Source organism: Gambusia affinis, linkage group LG05 (genome assembly GCF_019740435.1).
Source record: "Gambusia affinis linkage group LG05, SWU_Gaff_1.0, whole genome shotgun sequence".
Lineage (NCBI taxonomy): Eukaryota > Metazoa > Chordata > Actinopteri > Cyprinodontiformes > Poeciliidae > Gambusia > Gambusia affinis.
In genome coordinates, this window is record NC_057872.1 from 20,263,982 (window position 1) to 20,283,382 (window position 19,401).

General features: G+C 38.0%; 1 protein-coding gene across 1 annotated transcript in view; it reads right to left on the reverse strand.

Annotated features, from left to right (window-relative positions):
• Positions 1 to 407: 407 nt before the first annotated feature.
• LOC122830574 (ceramide synthase 2-like) overlaps positions 408 to 19,401 on the reverse strand; it is a 19,604-nt gene continuing 610 nt past the window's right edge. Inside the window, exons 2-11 of the mRNA XM_044116006.1 lie at positions 10,748 to 10,964; positions 9,629 to 9,746; positions 9,428 to 9,546; positions 7,354 to 7,411; positions 7,084 to 7,134; positions 6,233 to 6,325; positions 4,817 to 4,945; positions 4,044 to 4,150; positions 3,653 to 3,806; positions 408 to 2,275 (exon numbers count right to left, since the gene is read on the reverse strand). Coding sequence (XP_043971941.1) covers positions 2,123 to 2,275; positions 3,653 to 3,806; positions 4,044 to 4,150; positions 4,817 to 4,945; positions 6,233 to 6,325; positions 7,084 to 7,134; positions 7,354 to 7,411; positions 9,428 to 9,546; positions 9,629 to 9,746; positions 10,748 to 10,920 — 1,155 coding nt within the window. The 5' untranslated portion in view covers positions 10,921 to 10,964 and the 3' untranslated portion in view covers positions 408 to 2,122. The remainder of the gene's footprint in view (positions 2,276 to 3,652; positions 3,807 to 4,043; positions 4,151 to 4,816; positions 4,946 to 6,232; positions 6,326 to 7,083; positions 7,135 to 7,353; positions 7,412 to 9,427; positions 9,547 to 9,628; positions 9,747 to 10,747; positions 10,965 to 19,401) is intronic.

Below are 19,401 nucleotides of genomic sequence, written 5' to 3' on the forward strand. Positions count from 1 at the left end.
TACCTGTAGGTGAAAATATACATGAAATTTCTGTCTTGTAGTACTCTTCTTGAACTTTTTTTTTTTTTGTAGGAACTCCAAACTTCAGTTTATTTATTTCGATTTTATGTGGCAAACCAAAGCAAAATATAACTGTGGAGAGGAAGAAAAATGATCAATGTTTTCTACAAAATTAAAATAAATAAATAAATACAATCCAGTGCGACATTTCCATTCAAGGAAAATCTGTGTTGCAACATGACAAACGTTTAAAAAGTAAAAGTGGCTTAAAGATTGAATCTTTCTGCAACAATGTTGTGTTTTTATTGTTGATTCTATGTTGCATTGTATCTTTGTGTTTGATTTGATGTAAAGCACTTTGAAATGCCTTGATGCTGAAATGTGCTATACAAATAAAGTTTTGATTGATTGAACAACCAGTTTAAGTTGATCTGGCGTGATACAAAGAATGAATATGTTAAAAAGCACCTCAAGCCCACTGTAAGGTATGGTGGAGGATCTGTGATGCTCTGGGTCAATTTCTCTTCCAAAGGCTGTGGGAGTTGCAGGGATGCCCATAAAAGCAGCTAGCACTGTATGTCTCTACTCAGTTTTAAAACACTGGATTGCCAAAAATAAATTTAAGTGCAGTGTTGCTAAAAACGTTCTTTTAAATGTTATTTCAATTTTGTGTCAGTGTGTCGTGTGTAGATTCTTTAGAGACACAATTTAGACACAGATGACTCCAGAACATTTCCTTTGTGATTTTTTTTTATCATCATTAACAACATTTAGGCGTCATTAAACAAAAGAAAAGTACAAAATAAAAAATACTGTATAACACTGTAATCAGGCCACAGACATTTTTCTGCATCATGTTTGCTGGTTGGTTGGGGTTAGTAGTAGTGGAATGAGAGTGGTGTTTAATGAAGGGAAGTGGTGGATGCAGTAGTGGGAGGAGGATGTGTTTGGGGCTTAGATGTGAAGGAGAGAACATGAAGACAGGAGAATTCCTCGTTCATTACAAATAAGGCACTTGACGTACAAATATATGAATGCGTGACGACACAGATGAGATACTTCTTTCTAGAACTTTCTCTTAAAAAAACCCCAAAACAACAAATTTATTTCTAAAAACATTAAAGACCATAATTGTAAACCTTTTCAAACAGAATCATAATCATTAATCTAGATCAACACTTTTCATTTCCTGCAGGTTAATGAATGTAACCTCAAAGGTCAGGCAGTCAGCTGAAGAAATCTGTCCTATTAAAGTTAACTCTGGAAAACCCGGCTACTTCCACGGAGAAACCTCTCCTCAGAAAGAATATGCTGAGTCATCAGTTTTCAGTGGGCAGCATCATCACGCTCTGTTCTGAGTGTCAAACACACTCAGCTGTCATTGCTGGAGCTGAGCGCTCATTTCGGTCTATTGCTTTAAGTTTTCTTAAAAAGTAAGAGGTGAGACGTCACTTAACTGTACAAACTGAGCTTTGATAGACAAAGACGGAACAGAAACCAGAGAACTTCATAAATGGCACAAGGCTGCACTGACTGCAAAATATTCCTTCATATCTATGTGCAAAGACATCATAATACCTAACAGAAATGTTGTTGCATAGACAAAGGAATGCCCCAGTATCTCACGTTCCTAATAGTAGTTCTCACTTCATTTTGATCTCTTTGTGATTGCAAAACAAAGCACAAAAAAAAAGACATACGTAACAAAGTAGCAGTTTTAAAGCAGAAAGCCATAAAATGGCTTTTTGGCAGCTACCAGCTGGCTCTAAGGCACACCGTTAAAACATGAAAGCTAAAGTAGAAGCAGCAGCAGCAGCACCTTCCTGTTTCTCCTCCACACCTGGAACCTCTTCATGTTCTCTCCTGTCTCACTGACAGGTTTGTTGGACAAACATCTAACAAAGACGATGATACGTGATTTCCTTTATCCTGACACAGCAAAAGCAGTGCCACTTCGTGTAGTGTCAATCTTGATACTTGTGTTTCTCTAAAAGTTTGACTGAGCATGTGTATGTCTGAGTTAAAGTAACAGTGTTGAATCTCCTAGTTTTAGGGAATGCCATCTCGTCTTCTTTGTTGTCCTTTTTTCACACGAGTCCTTTCTTTCCTGCTCTCACACGTTTCACTCTGTCTTGCTGTGGTTGTTGTTGTGGACCGTGTGGCCGTTCTGCATGGGCCCGTTTTTCTGTCCGTGCTTTTTATTCCCTGCCTCTTGTTCCTCTTCCTCTGATTCGTCTGTTTCGTCTTTGTCGCTCCGATCGTCGTCCACTTTTTCCTGGGAATAAGAAAAACGCAGACGTGAGAGACTGTTTAGGACAGTCTGAACAATCTGAAAGCTGAACGTAGTCTTAAAAAATCCCCAAAACAGTTCTGTCGCATCTGTATTTAAAGAATATATTTGCTAATTACATCAGTAAAATCTTGAGATTAAAACCCAGTCAGTTAGGATGTTTATTGACATTTCTTTATTTCTTAGTCTGCCTTTATCTGCATTTCACAGTTTTGTTGGCAGTTTTGCAGGCTTCCTAGTCAGTTTCAAACAGTGGATAGTAAATAGAGCAAACATTTTGTGGTATTTAGGAAAATATCTTTAGACTTTAACAATACTAAATATGCCACAGGATCTGATTTCATTATTTATCTCTACATCCCTGGACATAAACTGGATTTGTTTGCATTGTAAAGTGCATTGAGATGGCATTTATTGTAAAACTGATTCTTGTCATGCAGTAAATGGACACCTGATGCATGATACATATCAGCTGTCTTTCCATCCTGCAAAGACATTAAATATGACTTTCAGGTACTATTTACCGGCTCATGATGTGCTTTTAGTCTTACCTTTCTTCTATTTTTATTTACTTGTCCACATTCCCTTTTTATTAGGAACAAATTCCACACTAAATTCAAAAGAACTAGACCAATCTGTCTAAAATAAACTTTTGAAGACCATTGGAAAGCTTGGTGAACAATTGATCAAGACAACTTATAAAAAATACAAAAATAGCTCATTAAAAGCAAAGTATAAAGAAATTGTGGTGGATTAAGAGCTATATAGTGTGAAATATGGAACAACACAAGTTAATAAGAATCCTAGCTTTGCAATGAACCACAACTGATGATACATTTGGGCTTGTCTACTGTATCCAGGTGCAAAAGGCTGAAACCTCTAACAGTGACAAGCCTTCTGCTATGTCACTGTGCACTTTTACTCAGTCAAGCCGTGCTGCAATAAGAGAGAAGTGACAGCAGCACTCTGTGTTCAGCCTCTTCCTCTATGGTGGCTCTATCTTGTGATCCTAATCTGACCACCTCCATCTTAGAAGTGCATCAGCCTTGAAAGCAGCATTTGAACAGAACTGCAAGGCAAAACAGAGACGCTCCTATCCCAACCTGAATAAGTGAACTCTGCATATTCCGATCATACAGCAGCTTCACATAGGGCACACCTAAGCAAGCAGCGGTTTAATGAAAACTTTTCTTAACACTGATAGTGTGCACTCCAAATTTCAGAAACTATTTCACAATTGTGACATCTTTCTTTTTCTCCCTGCATTTACCGTTTCTTCCATTTCCATAAACAGGAAGTACAGTGAATCTAAATATTGTTCACAAAATAAAAGCTGCGTATCTACATATGTGTTTTCCTTACATTGTTGGTGAGGAAGCGGATTGCTATGCGGATGATGAGAATGGCCCAGAAGATATGGAGACACTGCAGAACCATAAGGAGGCCGTTGAAAAAGTAGTAGCCGAAGAAAGGCGGGTAGATGGTCACTGGGTAAACCCAGGTCCAGTAAATGATCCTGAAACACACAGAGAGGATCAGGGAGGAGGGACTTTTAATCAACATTCAGCTGATTAAAACGTGTGAGAACAGTTTTAATCTTTTAGTCTTTTACTTTTCAATCTTAATGTTGTCTCATTTTTATCCATTAAATACTCTTTTTAAATATAGCCAAAGTCTACATTAATCTAAGAGACGTGCTTTGCACTTATACTAAAGATCAAAACTGCGTGTAAGTGTGTGTGTGTGTTTGTACCAGAAGGGGAAAAAAATGAGGCGCGTGACGATAAAGACTGCAGCAAAAACGATGAAGATGTAGTTACAGGCGTTTCTCCACCCAGCATAGTTGAACATCTTAGCAGACTGTCAAAGGAAAAAGAAAAAGAATGATTTACAAACAAATGGATACATATGAGCCGAATGATTATTGCTAATCTCTTTAAAAGCAAATAAAACTGAAATGCACGTTTTCAAACACCAGGTGGCGGTGTCAGCTTCTTTGCATCAAATAATCCTCTGCGTGGAAGTGGCACATAAATAAAATTAGCACATATGAATTTAGTATATGAGATGTGGTTCCTGTCTATTATCAGGGTCCCAAATTAACCCATTCATATTTCTACATTTTTCTGTGTGTTTGTGCAACATTATGGGCATTTCAGTAGAAAACATTTACTAAAGTCAGGTTTTACTACTTCTTTGTTCACAAAGCAACAACATGATGCTGTGGTTCACTTCTAATCTGATATTATGGGCTATCCTCAAACTTTAAAAAGAAAATCTCCTAAACTTCTAGATTGTAGTATCCATCACTATGAAATGACGTTTTAAAGCAGACAGGTAATTTTTTATTTTCATTGTTAAAATTCAAGACTTTGTTTAACCTAGAAAATGATCAAATAAATCTACGTGTTTCCAGTCAGTGCAGACTTTTATCAGATATTGAAAATTAAGCCATGGAGTAGTGATGAAACGCTGGAGGTAAAATGTTGTCTGGCATTCAAAAATAATCCAGTGAGGGACATTTACCTCGAGGAGGTAATCGGAGGAGTCGTGAACCAGCATGATTAGAGTTCCAGCACGGATGTAGTTCACACACCAGGAGAAGCTGATGAGGAGGATGGTCGCGACGTGATGAACTATCTGCTCTTTAAAGTCCTAAAGGGAAAGCAGGGAAATTATTCGCTCCGGTCATGAGAGGAGGGAACATTTAAATGTGTTTTGCATGTTAAAAGGTTGTTGGGTTTAGAGCTAAATCCTGTTTAAGATTAACTCAGACTAGACCAGGGATCTGCAGCCTTTACAACACAAAGCACTATTGAATAAAACGCGCTCAGAGTTACATGACCCTATGAAAAAAGACAAATTATTCATTTTAGTGAAATAGTAATTTTACTAAAAATTATTGTTTTAATAAAATAATATTATTTTATGATTTTAATTCATTAAAATAAAATAAATAAATTAAAAATAATTTATTTTTAATTAAATAGATTAAACAGATTAATCTATTTAATCTCATAGATTACATTTACTGCCATTTTTAATCCACCATTTTATATGTTTTTTAATCTAAAATAAATAAAAGTATTAAAGTTTAACAAAAATCTTCATGTTATGTGATACCAATAGTTGTGAAAAACGATGTAAACAAAAAAGCACACAGTTTCCGACCTAAAGTCAATAATAATAGACCTAAACATATATTGCTGGTGCTATTGCTATCAGTGTGGAAATCCAATAAAATTATTCTATGAAAAAAAAAACCCAAACATAAATTGCTAACTGTTATATTTACAATTAACAACATGAGTTGAATTGATTCTTTGTTGTTTTTAGCCAGACTTATTAAAAGTCTCTACTTTAAGGAGGGTTTAAACAGCCACTGTAACGTCGGAGCTGCAGGTTTCAGAGCCCCGGTTAGACGTGTGGTGTTAGAGGAACACGCTGTGCCTCTTTTGCAAGACTTTTTTTTCCTCTGCTCTGCACAGCTGAGCAGGCAGAGCATAATCCAGCAAAAACATAGAAAAACACACGTGTAACAACAGTCTAACGTCCACCCGCTGTCCACAGATGTGTCACAGCTCAGATCATTCAAAGGTTACTGAGGTTTTCTCGGAGCATAATGTAATAGCAGCACACAAAAAGGAAACAAATATTACAAGATATGCTGCAAGCACCTGCAACATTAATTCTAACTTTAAGTATTTGTTGGTGTGTGGACTCCACCCTCCACAGAGGGTTGCAAATCACAAAAAGCAGGATCTTGAGATCATCTCCAGATTTCAAATTGAAATCTTGTTTATTTGACAAATAGTTCGGGTCGCATGTTTGTGCCACTCTTACTTCACGGCTCCAGTGCTGAAATGTTTGGGAATGTATTTCTTGCAATGTATTTCACTTGTTCTCAGAAGAGAACACTGCTGCCGAAATGAATTCACTTACTTTACGTTTGACGTCAGAAGCCACGCTGAAGAGCAGAGAGCTGTAGAACCCCAGCTCGATCATGTAGTACCAATACTGAGATGGCAGCAGAGTCTGAACAAGAAAGATGCCTTTAATACCTAAAATCCATGGGCTGATATTATAAATTCAGACTGTAAGAATTAGATTTAGATAATAAGGAATGCATTAGCCATTTTTTCCTGGCTAACTACTTCCTAATTCAAATGTATTTTTTCTAAGGATTTTAACAGACGTACGGAAAAAAATTTGCTTTGAGGTCCCTTCACAGAGGCAGCAATTTAATCTGAAATTAAATGTAATAATAGATAATTATCCCAATGATGAATCAAAAAATGTGTTCTGTAGTCATCTGCATTTTTAAATGCTTAAATAGTGAATGAAAGTACATGAAAGCAGGACAAAATATCTTTAGAACGCTCTAACAAACGTTTTCTCATTGCAAGCAGCTCCTGGAAAGTTATTAGATTAAAGAAGCATTTACTGTTTAACATGGTAACAGGTTGGTTTGGATTGTTTTATTCCCTTAATAAATCAAATCATCAACTGAAAATAGTTTCTGTGTTTTTTCAGGCGTTTTTTGGTGTGACAATGACATTGGTTTAATGATCCAGAACATATAAGTGTCACAAAAAAACCCCAACAAAAACCACAGAAGAAATCTGTAAGGAGCAAATGATTTCCAACATAATCTCAATATTTTACCTTTATTCCCAGATTATGACTATAATTCCTCACTACACAACCATTTAATGCCTATTTTGTATTTATGCTGCACAGTTTGAGTCAGTAATCTGACACATTTGTTACTCTCATCCCTCCCAGAGACGTACCAGCACAGGAAAGCCTTGCCACATCTCCTTTGTGTCGTACAGCCAAGGTTTCTGGAAGGAGAAACGGGACGGGATAATGAGACAGCAGAAATCAGCAGGTGTATTTATATCCACTGACTCAGCACCGGGATGAGTCAGGGCTTCATCTCTACAGAGTGGCAAAGTTATCAGAGAAAAAAGAGCAGGCAGCTACAGAAATATACAAGTTAAAGCAACGGGAGACAAACTCACTGTCTGTGGGTTTAAATGAAGAAAAGAGGCAGTACTCACATCGACGAGGGAGGCCAGGCCAGCAATGAAAGCAAGAAGGTAAAAGGTAAATCTCCAACTGCAAGAGAACAAACACATACACACTTTCTCTTCAGTCAGTCGGGGAAAACATGCTTAGTGACTCGTCTAGCAGAAAATGCATAATTGAAGCTGCAAAACTGCTACTTTTGTCACACTCTCAGCTGGTGCGGTTCGTTTTCCCAAACCAACCAAACCGTTTGGAAAACCTGTTCACCCGCAAAGAACCACTGAAGAGAACAACACAAAAACCTCAAAAGAAGAGATGAGAGCAACGTCCTTCTTTACAAAAATGTAAAACAAAAATAAAGTGGCATCAGATTTTAGTCGTTGTTAGTAAAAAAAAAAAAACATGAGTCATTTCTCCTGCTGGAGTAAGCTAGTGTTTGTTTTTACTGTATTTACCCAGAATGCCCTGCGCTATAGTGCGAGTCCTGCTTTTGAAGTGGCCTCCAGTCTGCTTGAATCCACATCTGCTTTCAAAACCTCACCAGAGTTCACTTTCTTCAAGCCAAAACCTGTTTGCATCAGAGTTTGATTGCGCATTCACCCCTTCCCAAACAAACCAGAATAAGTAGACAAGCAAACTGGAGTTTGGTTAAAATGGACTAAACAGGGTTGTGTGAATTCATCCTTAGTTTCCACACATGGGAAAAATCTGATGAAATACATCATTGATGTTCAACAATGACTCACAAAAAAACAAAGCTGGACAAATGTTGATCAAACGGCAGGAATACCAGACAAAAGAAGGAGCTGTTAACGTCCTGCTTCAGAGATGGAGCGAGGTCACAGCTCCCAACGCTCAATCACACAGGTGTGGTGAAAAGGCTTCAGACAGAAAGCTGGAGCAGATAAAGAGCAGCAGAAGCCCAGCGAGAAAAGGACAGTGAGAGAGTGAGGGGACACATCAGCTGAGGGGAAGCAGGAAAGACAGAAACCCTGTTGTCTGCACGCACACAATGGGTTGATTGAAAAGAAATAATGTCCTTATGTTGCAACCAACACAGTGAAAGACACACCATAACCAGGCAGGGACAAACATCCAGTCACGTGCACCCGCCTGCACCAAACCAGACGAATCGTCCGCAGCTTGGATATAACTCACATGCAAACACAAGTACAGCTAAAGCGATGACAGAGTCCCTGACACAGCTGAGGCTGTGTACTAGATATGTCTATAGCTGGAAATGCTTGTGGAGAACCGGGCCAGAAAGGCAGACCGGCACGTTTCTGAGTGTAAGTTAAAAATAGAAGATTCATTTTTAAAACCAGAAATTGGTTTGTATATGCAGCGGGTTAGCTTAAGGTCAATGGTTGTTTTAACCTGCTTCGTGTCGCACAGCTGGGCTCCAAAGTTTACCTACTGTTATTAAAATGTCGGGTCATAGAAACTCTGATCAATCACCTCTGAGTTTCCTCCACCTTTATGAGTACACATATTAAGAGCAACTAGAATATTTACCGTAACAAATAAAAACCTCAATAAACTGGCGTCCTTAAACAAATCATTTGTTTTAGCATTTTATGATTTAAAAACAGGAGTCAGTTTTCTTTGCTAGGAGGTTATCAGCCAATCACATCATGATTTAGTAATATTTGCCAACTTTGGCTTATAAAAGTACTTTTATATTTAGTTGTTTTTTTTGTTTTTGTGCCACATAAAAATGTGGCATTATTTAATAAAAAAAAAAGGGAATTCTTACAACTTTTTTCTTGAGAGATACCTTTGTACAATTTTGCTCCTGCTAACTACAGCTTAGCTAAAGAATACAAATAAGAACTTTATTTCCTCAACAGTTGACCGCACTTGTGAATTTTAGTACGTTGAATGCTGGATATGAATCAAAAGTTCCTTCAATATAGTGTTAGTTTGAGGTTGAACACACCTCTGCAACCAGGTTACGCACCTGAATCGCATAGGAGATATGTCACATTAGATGGGAAAAATGCTTTTGGAAGTATTTATCAAATGCTTAACTTTTACCAGCCCTAAATCCGAATAAACACTTAAGAACAATGATGTATCTAGAAAAGAGCATGCTCGTGTTCTTACCTGGCTTCTCGGAACTTCTTGAGCAAACTTGGTCGGTCCTGGTTCCTCCTCCGTCTGAACCACCGCTGGATTTGTCTTTCTGAATAACCCGTCTGTTTGCAAAGGCTTGCTACTGAAGACTGAACCAACAAAAAGAGGTTTGATTCTTGGCATTTTCTGGTACTTCACATCCTACAGCGCTCTCGGTGTCATGAGAGTTACCTGTGTTGGGTTTTTGGTCACTCTAAAATAGTAGGACTCGAGGGAGGGGATGTGAGGCGCTTTGAGCCGAACGGTCTCTTTCACACCGAGTAGAGAGGCCAGAGGTGTCGCCACTGTCCTGGGATTAAACAAGGGATTAAAAAGGAAGGACATTTTTAGAAGAAGTAGGTCAAATGAATGGAAATCAATCTAAAATTTAACCCTAACCCACAGAAGATAAATGAAAGTATTATACAGGACGTGCACTGGAGGTACAGGATGTTTACACGGTATATCTGGAAGCTAATTAATTACATTCAACAAATACCTGGCAACATAACAAAAGACGGAAGTAGAAAAGATTTTCTTCCACACCTCACAGATAAAAGCTAAGGCTTTATCTAACAAACAATGAGGATTTTTACCTTTTTCTAAGCAACTGGATGAACATTTCAGCAATTAAATGTTCAAGCTAGAGGAGCCTAAAGATCAAAATCAAAAGTAAAAAATATTCAGGATAGCTTTTCCAAAGAATTGAAAAAGGAAACCGTTTCCTTTGAAACATGTTTTGTCTTGTCTGTATTTTTATTCTAAATAGGTTTTAATTCATGTAATTTTTGAAACATTGAGATCTATGTAAACGGAGCTGGAAAAAATAATCTAGTAGTTGGGAGCTAGGGGATGTCTGACAGAAAAGTATGTTTTATAATTAAATAAAAAAACATTGCACATTTATGAGCAACTGTGAGCAGCAGCTTTTTTTGTCACTGTAGGCTTATGCAAATGTTATAACTGTCTCCTTTGCTGCTTCTCCTATCACATTTCCCAACGTTAGAGAAAGTGAGAGGGACAGTAACAAAAGATAAATATAATGAAACTAATAATTAATAGTGACTTGACAAGCATAAGCAAGTGAAATATGTGACTGTGTGGGATATAAATACTGTTTTAAGCTGTAGATAGAAGAAGAGATAGCCGACCAAGAAAGTCAAGGACAAAGCAAGGAGAAGGTAGAAGGAAAAAGAACAACAAAAGAGGAAGACGGGGATAAATGTGTGAACACAGAGAAAGTAAATGTTTAAATTAAACACAGCGGAGGGTCACAGGTAGGCCACAGGACAGAGTGAAAAATGGACCGACCTTTCGAAGATTTGCCTGATAATGAGGAATACCAGCGCGATGGGAAGTGCCACCCATAAATCACGGCCCTTGGCGTAAACCCGTCCATCCCGATCCTCCAGGTCAGCCCAGCCCAGACCCTCTGGAAACCACAGCCGCTCCTGCCAGAACCACTCGCTCAGCTCCACCAGCATCCTGAAGCACCAGGACTCTGCACCACCCTTCTGGCTTTATCAACCTGCAAATATAAATCAATTAAGCTTAGAGACATGTAGTAAATGACAAGTAAAATCTTCATTCAGAGGCAAATGGTGAAAATACAGTGGTTTAATTTTGGTTTTATCTGATGCTCACTGAGAGCATGTACATATTTCCTAATGCATATGACGGAGCACAGGCGGCTCGCAGAGACCTATGAAGATCCACCTAAGGGATGAGCAAACGTTTTTCCTTCACACCTCCGCGATGAACTCGTAAATGGAGTCATCTGTGATTGCTGCTTCTTTCTCTGACGTAATGATTAATACTTTTGCTGCTATGCTCAGGGAGTGGCAGAGAGTAAACGGCTGGCTGCAAAGGGAGAAGATACATCTGTGGGATGTGAGTCATAACTCATCTATAAGAGCAGAGCGAGTGGGGGCACCGTTACGCACGCTATCAGTGGAGTCCCCTTACAGAGCTACAGCAACTCCCACTACTGCAGCTGCAAATGCCAAAGCCGTGTAACCGCCTGGCTTCCACTCCCGTCCCCACCCTGCTGCTGCTGCTGCTGCTGCCAGTAATCAAGGAGGATTCCCCCTTTGGCTCAGAGAGACAGAAACGTTTCTACTGCTCTTATTTTCATAACACGCCCAATAACACACACAGTGTTATTGATAGGGCAGGAGTGTCAAGATAGTTTTCTTTTAGGGGCCATGTCAAGATCATGAATGTTCCCAAAGGGCCGGTTGTGCCAGAATGTGTTGATAAAACCCATCAACAAACTGTTAAAATATTAATAAAGAGCTGTCTCTGCCTTCGATAAGTACCTCTTGAAATGAAGTCATGTTTTCACAATCATCGGTCCTTCCAGGATTTCAATATTGTTTTTATTTTTTGCAGTGAAAATGGCTGATTTTGTGGATCTAATTGAGCAATTTAAAAGAAATTTTGCGCTCATGTAAGATGGTAAATATGACTTTTTGTTACTCTCCACTTTAAGCACAGACTGCAACTTGATATCAAGTAAGGCTGAGGCAGCAGTGTAGCAGTAGTAGAAAGTCAGCAGCCGCGTAACTCCAATATTTTCAACCCTTTTTGCAGAAAATTTGCAATAATCTTAAACTTATGCAAAATATATGAAACTGCTTTGATGTAATTGATGAAATAATATTTAGGCACACAACTGTTTTCTTCATGGTTCTATTTATGCGTCCCTCTGGAGTCCAGAAGGCCACATAAAAACTATCGCGGGCCAGATTTGGCCTTCAGTTGGACATATTTAAAACAGGGAGTAAAAATGCATTAATGAGAGCAGGAAAGAAACTTTGACTATGTAAAAACACAAAAGACACAAAACACATGAATGCAATATCAAAAAATCTGAATGTTTTTGACTTTTATGAGCTAAATTAAATCACTTCTCAATTTACATACATATAATAATAATAAAGCTGATTCTTCTGATCTGGCTACTGCTGTACAAGGTGAGTGAATGTTATTTTCCACATAGTTTCATGTCAGTCATCACAATCCCTCTATCCTGTTGCAAAAGCGCTGGCTACCCCCCTTTTTTTTTTGTCTTTTTGTCTCCCTTCAACACAGCTGGTGGAGAATGGGGATGATGGCATTTTTTCCCCTATAATTTTGCCAGTTCTTCCACTTCAGAGATTCAACATCTGACTTTTGGTGCTCATGCATAATGCATGTGTGTGCAAATATAGTCACAGAAAAAGGTTCCTCGCAGTCAAACCTAAACAAGACGAGTAAAAATCAGCGGTCCACAGGATGTTTGATGTGCGGAAATGATGGAGACAAAAGACTACAAACTCCTACAAAGTGAGTTGGATACAATTAAATGTGACAAGCTGGACAAACACGCCACAAAGTGAGCAAGAAAAGTTGACAAATATACAATGAAGCCAAGAAAAATGTTTAAAAAGTCACACCGTCCGGAAGCATTGCAACATTTTAGCATTTTGCAGACGCCAGGAGAATATTTTTAGGGTTGCTTGTTTAGGTCATCCAGTGAATTCAGCATGTTTAAGCAGTTCTCCCCCCACAGCTTCCCAAAAATCCTTATGCCATTGGTCCAACAGATCACATGACCAGACTCTGACCATTTCAAAGGTCCAATAAAAGTAAAGAATGCCTCCAGCGGGGGGAGGGAGCAAGGCGGTTCTCCCTCTCTCTCTGTCAGACAGACTTTCTCTTCCACACTATATACATTGGAAGCGTTCAGTGACTGTAAACAGCGATTTCACATCAAGCTGGCTGAATGTCATTCCAGATATTCCTGAATCCTGGGGTTTATACGCCTATAATGCTTATTCTGATAAAAAGCATCGAACGAAAGTTAGAAGAACCTAAACAGATCCGAGGGGAGCGTGGTACAAAGTCCAAGAATATTTGGACGCTGGCACCAAACGGAGGAATCACTCCACTCCGTCCCCATTTACTCCCACCGGTTCATAAAATCATCTGGTGCTTTACAGTCCAATAAGTATTGGGAGGCAGGAAGCTGACCAGGTCAGGGGAACTATAAGTCATAAGACTAACAATGTGCTCCGACTGTGACTCACTACTACCATACCGGCTGTGTTGTACAACTCACATCCAGCCACATTTAGGATGCTCACTTTGGAGGCTGAATCATTCAAACCACAGCTTTAGGCAGCCATTAGAGGAACATACAGCAGACAGATTCATGAGAGACCTACACCATCGGGGTTAGCAGTTCGATAACAGAACAACACTGGAACTAGGAGATTGATGCAAGAAAAGCTTCAAAAGAGCACGACAAAAACATGAACCAATAAATTGCCAATAACTAAACAGATTACAGCAGCCATATCCAGGGTCATTCAGCTGAATGCCATTTCCTGGGTTTATGCCCACCATTAGCCCTCCTCTTTCCCCTCCTATCCCTTGGTACTGGATTCAGGAAGTGGTTCAAATACTCTACAGAGAAACGGGGCACTCCTTCAAGAAGCATGATCAGTTCTCGCTCATTTCTATTGCATAACCACATGTGACTTAATATACCAATACGTGTTGTGAAATCGCTAAATCACTTACCAGGCCAGCACAACACATTATTGTTACGCCTGTAATGGAGAACAATGAAGAACAAAAGTTTACAGCCAGATGTACCGTAATGCATTTCCGTTTCCAGTAATGTGTTTTGACAATATGCTGACAAAAAATAAATAAATACTGTGTTTCAAAGTTGTTCTAAAATAGCAGACTTTTAATAATCTTCAAATATAGTTATATGAATATAATCAGTCTGAATGAAAGTTGGTATAAATGTGAATGAAATGATACTTTGTAGGCAGGTTCACGTTTCAATTTTGACATTTTAAGCAAAGATTATGTTATTCCAGTGTTTCATGATGAATAACTATTTGTTGAATATCAATGTGAGGACAGGGACGTTTGAGAATCCAGGTAGAGGGTTAGTTCCTTCAAGCAGTGGGTTACAGACCTTACACCTGCAGCTGAAGAGAGAAGAGCTGAGCAGATTTGAGAGGAAGGGTTATTGTGTGATTTGGTCAGGATAGTCGCTTTATAAGAGATGTTTGTTCAGGTAACACCTCTGATCACTTTCAGCTTTTTGCTGTCAGAAAATATCCCAAAGGTAAATGTTTGTATGCAATAAATGTGATTAATTTTAATTTGACTCTTTTTGTGCTGGTTTAATCCTTCACATATGGATCTTTATTGGGTCATAGGTATGTCAAAATATTTAGTGCACTGCTGTTTCACTCAGGTAACATGTCAGAATACATCTATAAATTACAACGCATTTCCTGTTTTTGTTCTTGAAATAATATATTTTAAAAAGATGAATACGTACTACGTCTTCTCTTGCAGAACGAAGCATTCGAATACTTTCTAAGTAAAACCAACCCAGAGCTTTACATCTCAAATCCCCTAAGTAAATTTACAGCTGTGTGATAGACCATTACAGTCTACATTTCTAATCAGATTTTAATAAGTTGCCAGCGAGAGCTAACGTTTGTTTAATGAGCACGTTGAAATATTAAAGACTCAAAGTCCACTCAGCCTGACCAACCAGAACCACTCGGATAAGTTTGTAACACAAAAGCTATTTTACAAACTGATGCATTTGTGCAAAAACATCAAACAGCAATGCAGAGAACAGCTTCTCTGCTATATAAGTGATATTAAATCCTTAATGATCTACTACCACCAGGCTGCTCACACGCAGGTTGACACGAAGCTGGTTTGATTTCCTGAACCCTGCACCGGCTCCTGCTGCTCTCCTGTGTTTAAAGCCGATTTAAAAAGCCACTACATATTCACAGTGTTCATAATGAGGGCGTTTAGTGAAAAATACAAGTTCTTTTACATGAATTAGATTGGACAGGAGGAATACAGTTTGATTAGAACTGTTCAAGTGCAAACAGATGCTAAACATCAATAAACTGAACTTAATGAAACTAGATGTAAAAAATAAATAAGTAAATAAAAGCTGCATAGAACCTTATTAGTTGCTTCATAAATGGGAACCATAAATAACAGCACAGGTCATTAACTTGCAATGACTATAAATATTAGGATCATTTTTATAGCCCAGGAGATTGTGATTGGTTTGTTTTTAAAGCATTCAGTGATACAATAATTAGTTTCTCTGCAGCTTGAAATTTAGATTTTAGTAACAGGCAGAGGAAGAAGTGACGGGCATGTTCTCTGCTGCACATGGTTTGTTAGCCCTAACTCAGGTCATGCTTTAAGCAATTTCCAGCTAGGATAAATGATCAACACACATTGCCCACATTTTAGGAATTCTTTGGGAAAGTAGCTAAAAAAACACGGAGAGTATTTCTTAGAAAAATTCCACCAAAAGATAACCTCAGTATGTAAGTGGCAATCTGTGTTTCGTCATCCCAAAGCAGACAGTTTATTGAGTTGCTTCATGACTGTTGTCCTCTCTGCTGTGTTGTGGGTAAACATCACAAAAAAAAAAGTTAGGTTTTACTGACACTGATTTGTGACTCTCATGAATTATTGATGTTGGAGGGTCAATCAGTCAGCATGCTGCAGCGCTGTCATGCTGGAATGATTCACCTCAGTGGATGAAAGGCCATGATTCCATTTATCTTTTGGTGATTAGTTTTACTCATTCAGCGGAGACCAAATTCCACCATGGTCTACTAAAACACTGATCACTCACCGAAAACGGTCAAAAAGGAAGACGTAATCACAGACAGATCAATGTTCAAGATGCTTTTATGGCTCTCAGGTTAAAGTATTGAACTCAGGTTCGTCAAATTCATTTTCATTTTGGGCCATATCAAAAATCTGAATGTACTTAAAGGGCCAGAATGTATTGATAAAACCCACTAAACTGTTAAAATATCAGTATATAGCTGTTATTGATATTTAGCAGTATTCAATAAGTGTTTCTTAAAATTAAATAATATTGAACATCTTTTCACACTGATCAGTCCATCCAGGATTTTGTCATGTTTTTGTGTGTGGTTTTTTTGAATAAAAATCACAGATTTTCTGGCTCTAATCTAGAAATATTTGTAAGGAATTTTTTATGATATTTGCGCTAATGTCTGGTGTTAAAAGTCACTTTTTAACAGTCGCCGTATCAACCACGGACTATAACTTTACATCAGGTAAGGCTGAGGCAGCAGTCACTTAAGCCCAATGTTTTTGACCAATTTTAAGAAAAAATTGCAGTTAAAATCAGAAAAAGATGTCGGGATTTGTTGATTTTGTGTAAATTTTGCAAACTAACTGATGTAAATTGGAAGCTAAAGGGCCACATAAAAAGCTACGGTGGGCCAGATCTGGCCCCCAGGCCTCGAGTTTGACACATGTGATTTAACTCGACTGACTGATCTTGAGTTCAATGCAGAATTTTAGTCAGAATGAATCATTTACAAACACATTGTCACATATTAGGACTAAGCAAATTAGGTTCCATGAATGACTCACCAGCGGCTGAAGCTCATTTAAGGAAACTTAGACTTTTTTAGACTACTGCGGTTTTCCAGCTCTGTCATTCCCATTCTGATTTTCCGTCAATGAAATGCACCAAATGAACGAGTTATAAAATTATTCTTACTCATGCATCAAAGCACTTGTCCCTCACCTCTATGTGATTTATACGTGACTCAAAGTGGGTCAGAGAAAAATGCCCTTACAAACCAAAAAGGTAATAAGTTGGTCCATCACCTATTTATGTAATCCAACATAAACAGGAGTTTTAGGAGTGGTAAAGCGCAACACGAGTTTCGATTAAGATCTGAAGAAGCTGCGTAAAAGTATTCTCTGACAGCTCAGAGAATCATTCACAATAGTAATAATACCTCTGCCTGCGTTGTAGAACACAAATGCAGGAGAGGCTTCATTTCTGCTGCAACAAGGCAGCACACCTCCTCCTGCTGACCTTGTGCATTTATAAATACCACAAGTACCATTGTGTTTTATGGTACTGTAGTCTTGGTGTGCTAGTTTTTGTGATTTTAGGTGCTACCTGCACACACAAATTTCTCTTGTAGGGATTAATAAGGTATTTATGAATCTATTTTATTAGTTTAAAAATGTCCGATTGAAAAATTATTGTTGAGTGTTGGGTTTCTTTTAACCCACATTTTCTTCAGTTGTACCTTAATTTTCTCATTGCAACGCTCCAGCAACTTTTTCTTTGGCTTTGATTCCCCTTTGGGTTTCTTGGTTCTATTGAAAAGCAATGGATTAGTAGTCCTAATCAAACAAGTAAGGGTTGGTTTACTTCCTGCTTCCACTGTGAGATATGAACTGAGATAGCGTTGCTATGAAAGGGTGAATGGGAGAACTGGCTGTCACCTCCAGAAAATAAAACCCAGCTGGGTTATAATGTAAGAATGTTCACAGCAGGATTTAGCAAAATGAAATGTTTCCTAGCAGTACCACATCCTGCTAATGTTCATTTGGGTCAATTACATCACAGGAGGCACAAGAATTGAGCCGATCAGCCAGCATTGTTGGACAACATAGCAGACAAGCTACGTTTACAGATTTCCACTGATTATGAAGCGTTGGACCAACATTTTATTTGCAAGCCCTTTAGACTCCAAAGTCTTGACTGATGCTGCTGTGAATGGAGAAACTAAACCAGATAAAGACAACGATCACTTTAGGGATCTTAACTGACACGTATCTATTTATATTCCAACTTGATTTTTACCATCCTGTTGGATGACATGCATATTGTAAAACTGTTGTATCCTACGTACATCAATGTTAGTTATAGCTGTGGAAAAATGTTATAGTATACAATAACAACACCCAAAACTGACAGTATTAGTTGAGATTGTTGTTTTTGATGATTTAACTATTATTTCTACTCTTCAAATGTATTTATAATAACTGTGAAAATATGGTTAAATTATAATAATATTTGCCATTTAGCAGTGCAATTACACTACATATAAAATAATTGGTGTATTGACTATATGTTAACGGGGAAGGTTTCGCTTTTACAGCAGAATAATCTGTACTAAGAGTTGCAAGTGAACTATTTATTGACATTTAAACCAGTGGCACGTGGCAATATGCTGTAAAGTATATTTATTAAATATGTTTATTTTGTGTTTGTATGCATAAAATGAAGACAAATACATCATCTGTCTGTATTGCAAAGAGTAGTTAGCAAAACTACAAGCTATTAGGCTAGAGGTGCTTTACTCTCATGTTCTCACTCTCACATCAGAGCTCTGACTTAAGATACCAATTAAATATTATTAGTCAAGGTCATACAGTGATAATCTCACATCAGGCCAGCCCCATTGAAGGATGGAAATGGTTTAAAAAAAACAATGCAAGAACAAAAACAGATCTGATTAGTGATTAGCCGCCTTGTGTGATGTCATCAAAGCCATTTGCGAGTGCAACCTTGTTTTTCCAAAGGGAATCAATGTCTTATTTTCTTTTAATGCAAAGCACTAAAAGAAAAAAAAAAAAACTGTAACGAAACATTTTGCTACAAGTGACAAACTATATCAAAACTGGACTTTGTTGCTTTTAAAAAAAAAGTCTGGCCAGCAAGCTTTACAGTGGCTACTTTGTTGCGGGGATAGTTCACAACTGTGGCACAGGAAAATATGTCCAAGTCAAAGTCCATCTAATCATTATATGTGATATGAAAACTACTACATGTAAAAGTCAACAACAGTACAAGCTCTTTTACTAAATTCCACATATGTGTGTGTTAGCTGAGATAATCTTGTGTGGTTGGCAAACTTTGTTAGCATAGATCAAACACTGAGCCAAGCGCCATCATTTCCTTACATTTAACAGCAACGCTTAGAAACTTTACGGCTCCTTTCCAAACACATTTACACATTAATTCCCTTTTCTTTTTTAAATTATAATAAATGAAACAAAACTGTTCTGCTATGTCGCATTAACGGATTCCTACATGAATGCGTAATGACGTCTAAGCAGAAACAGGA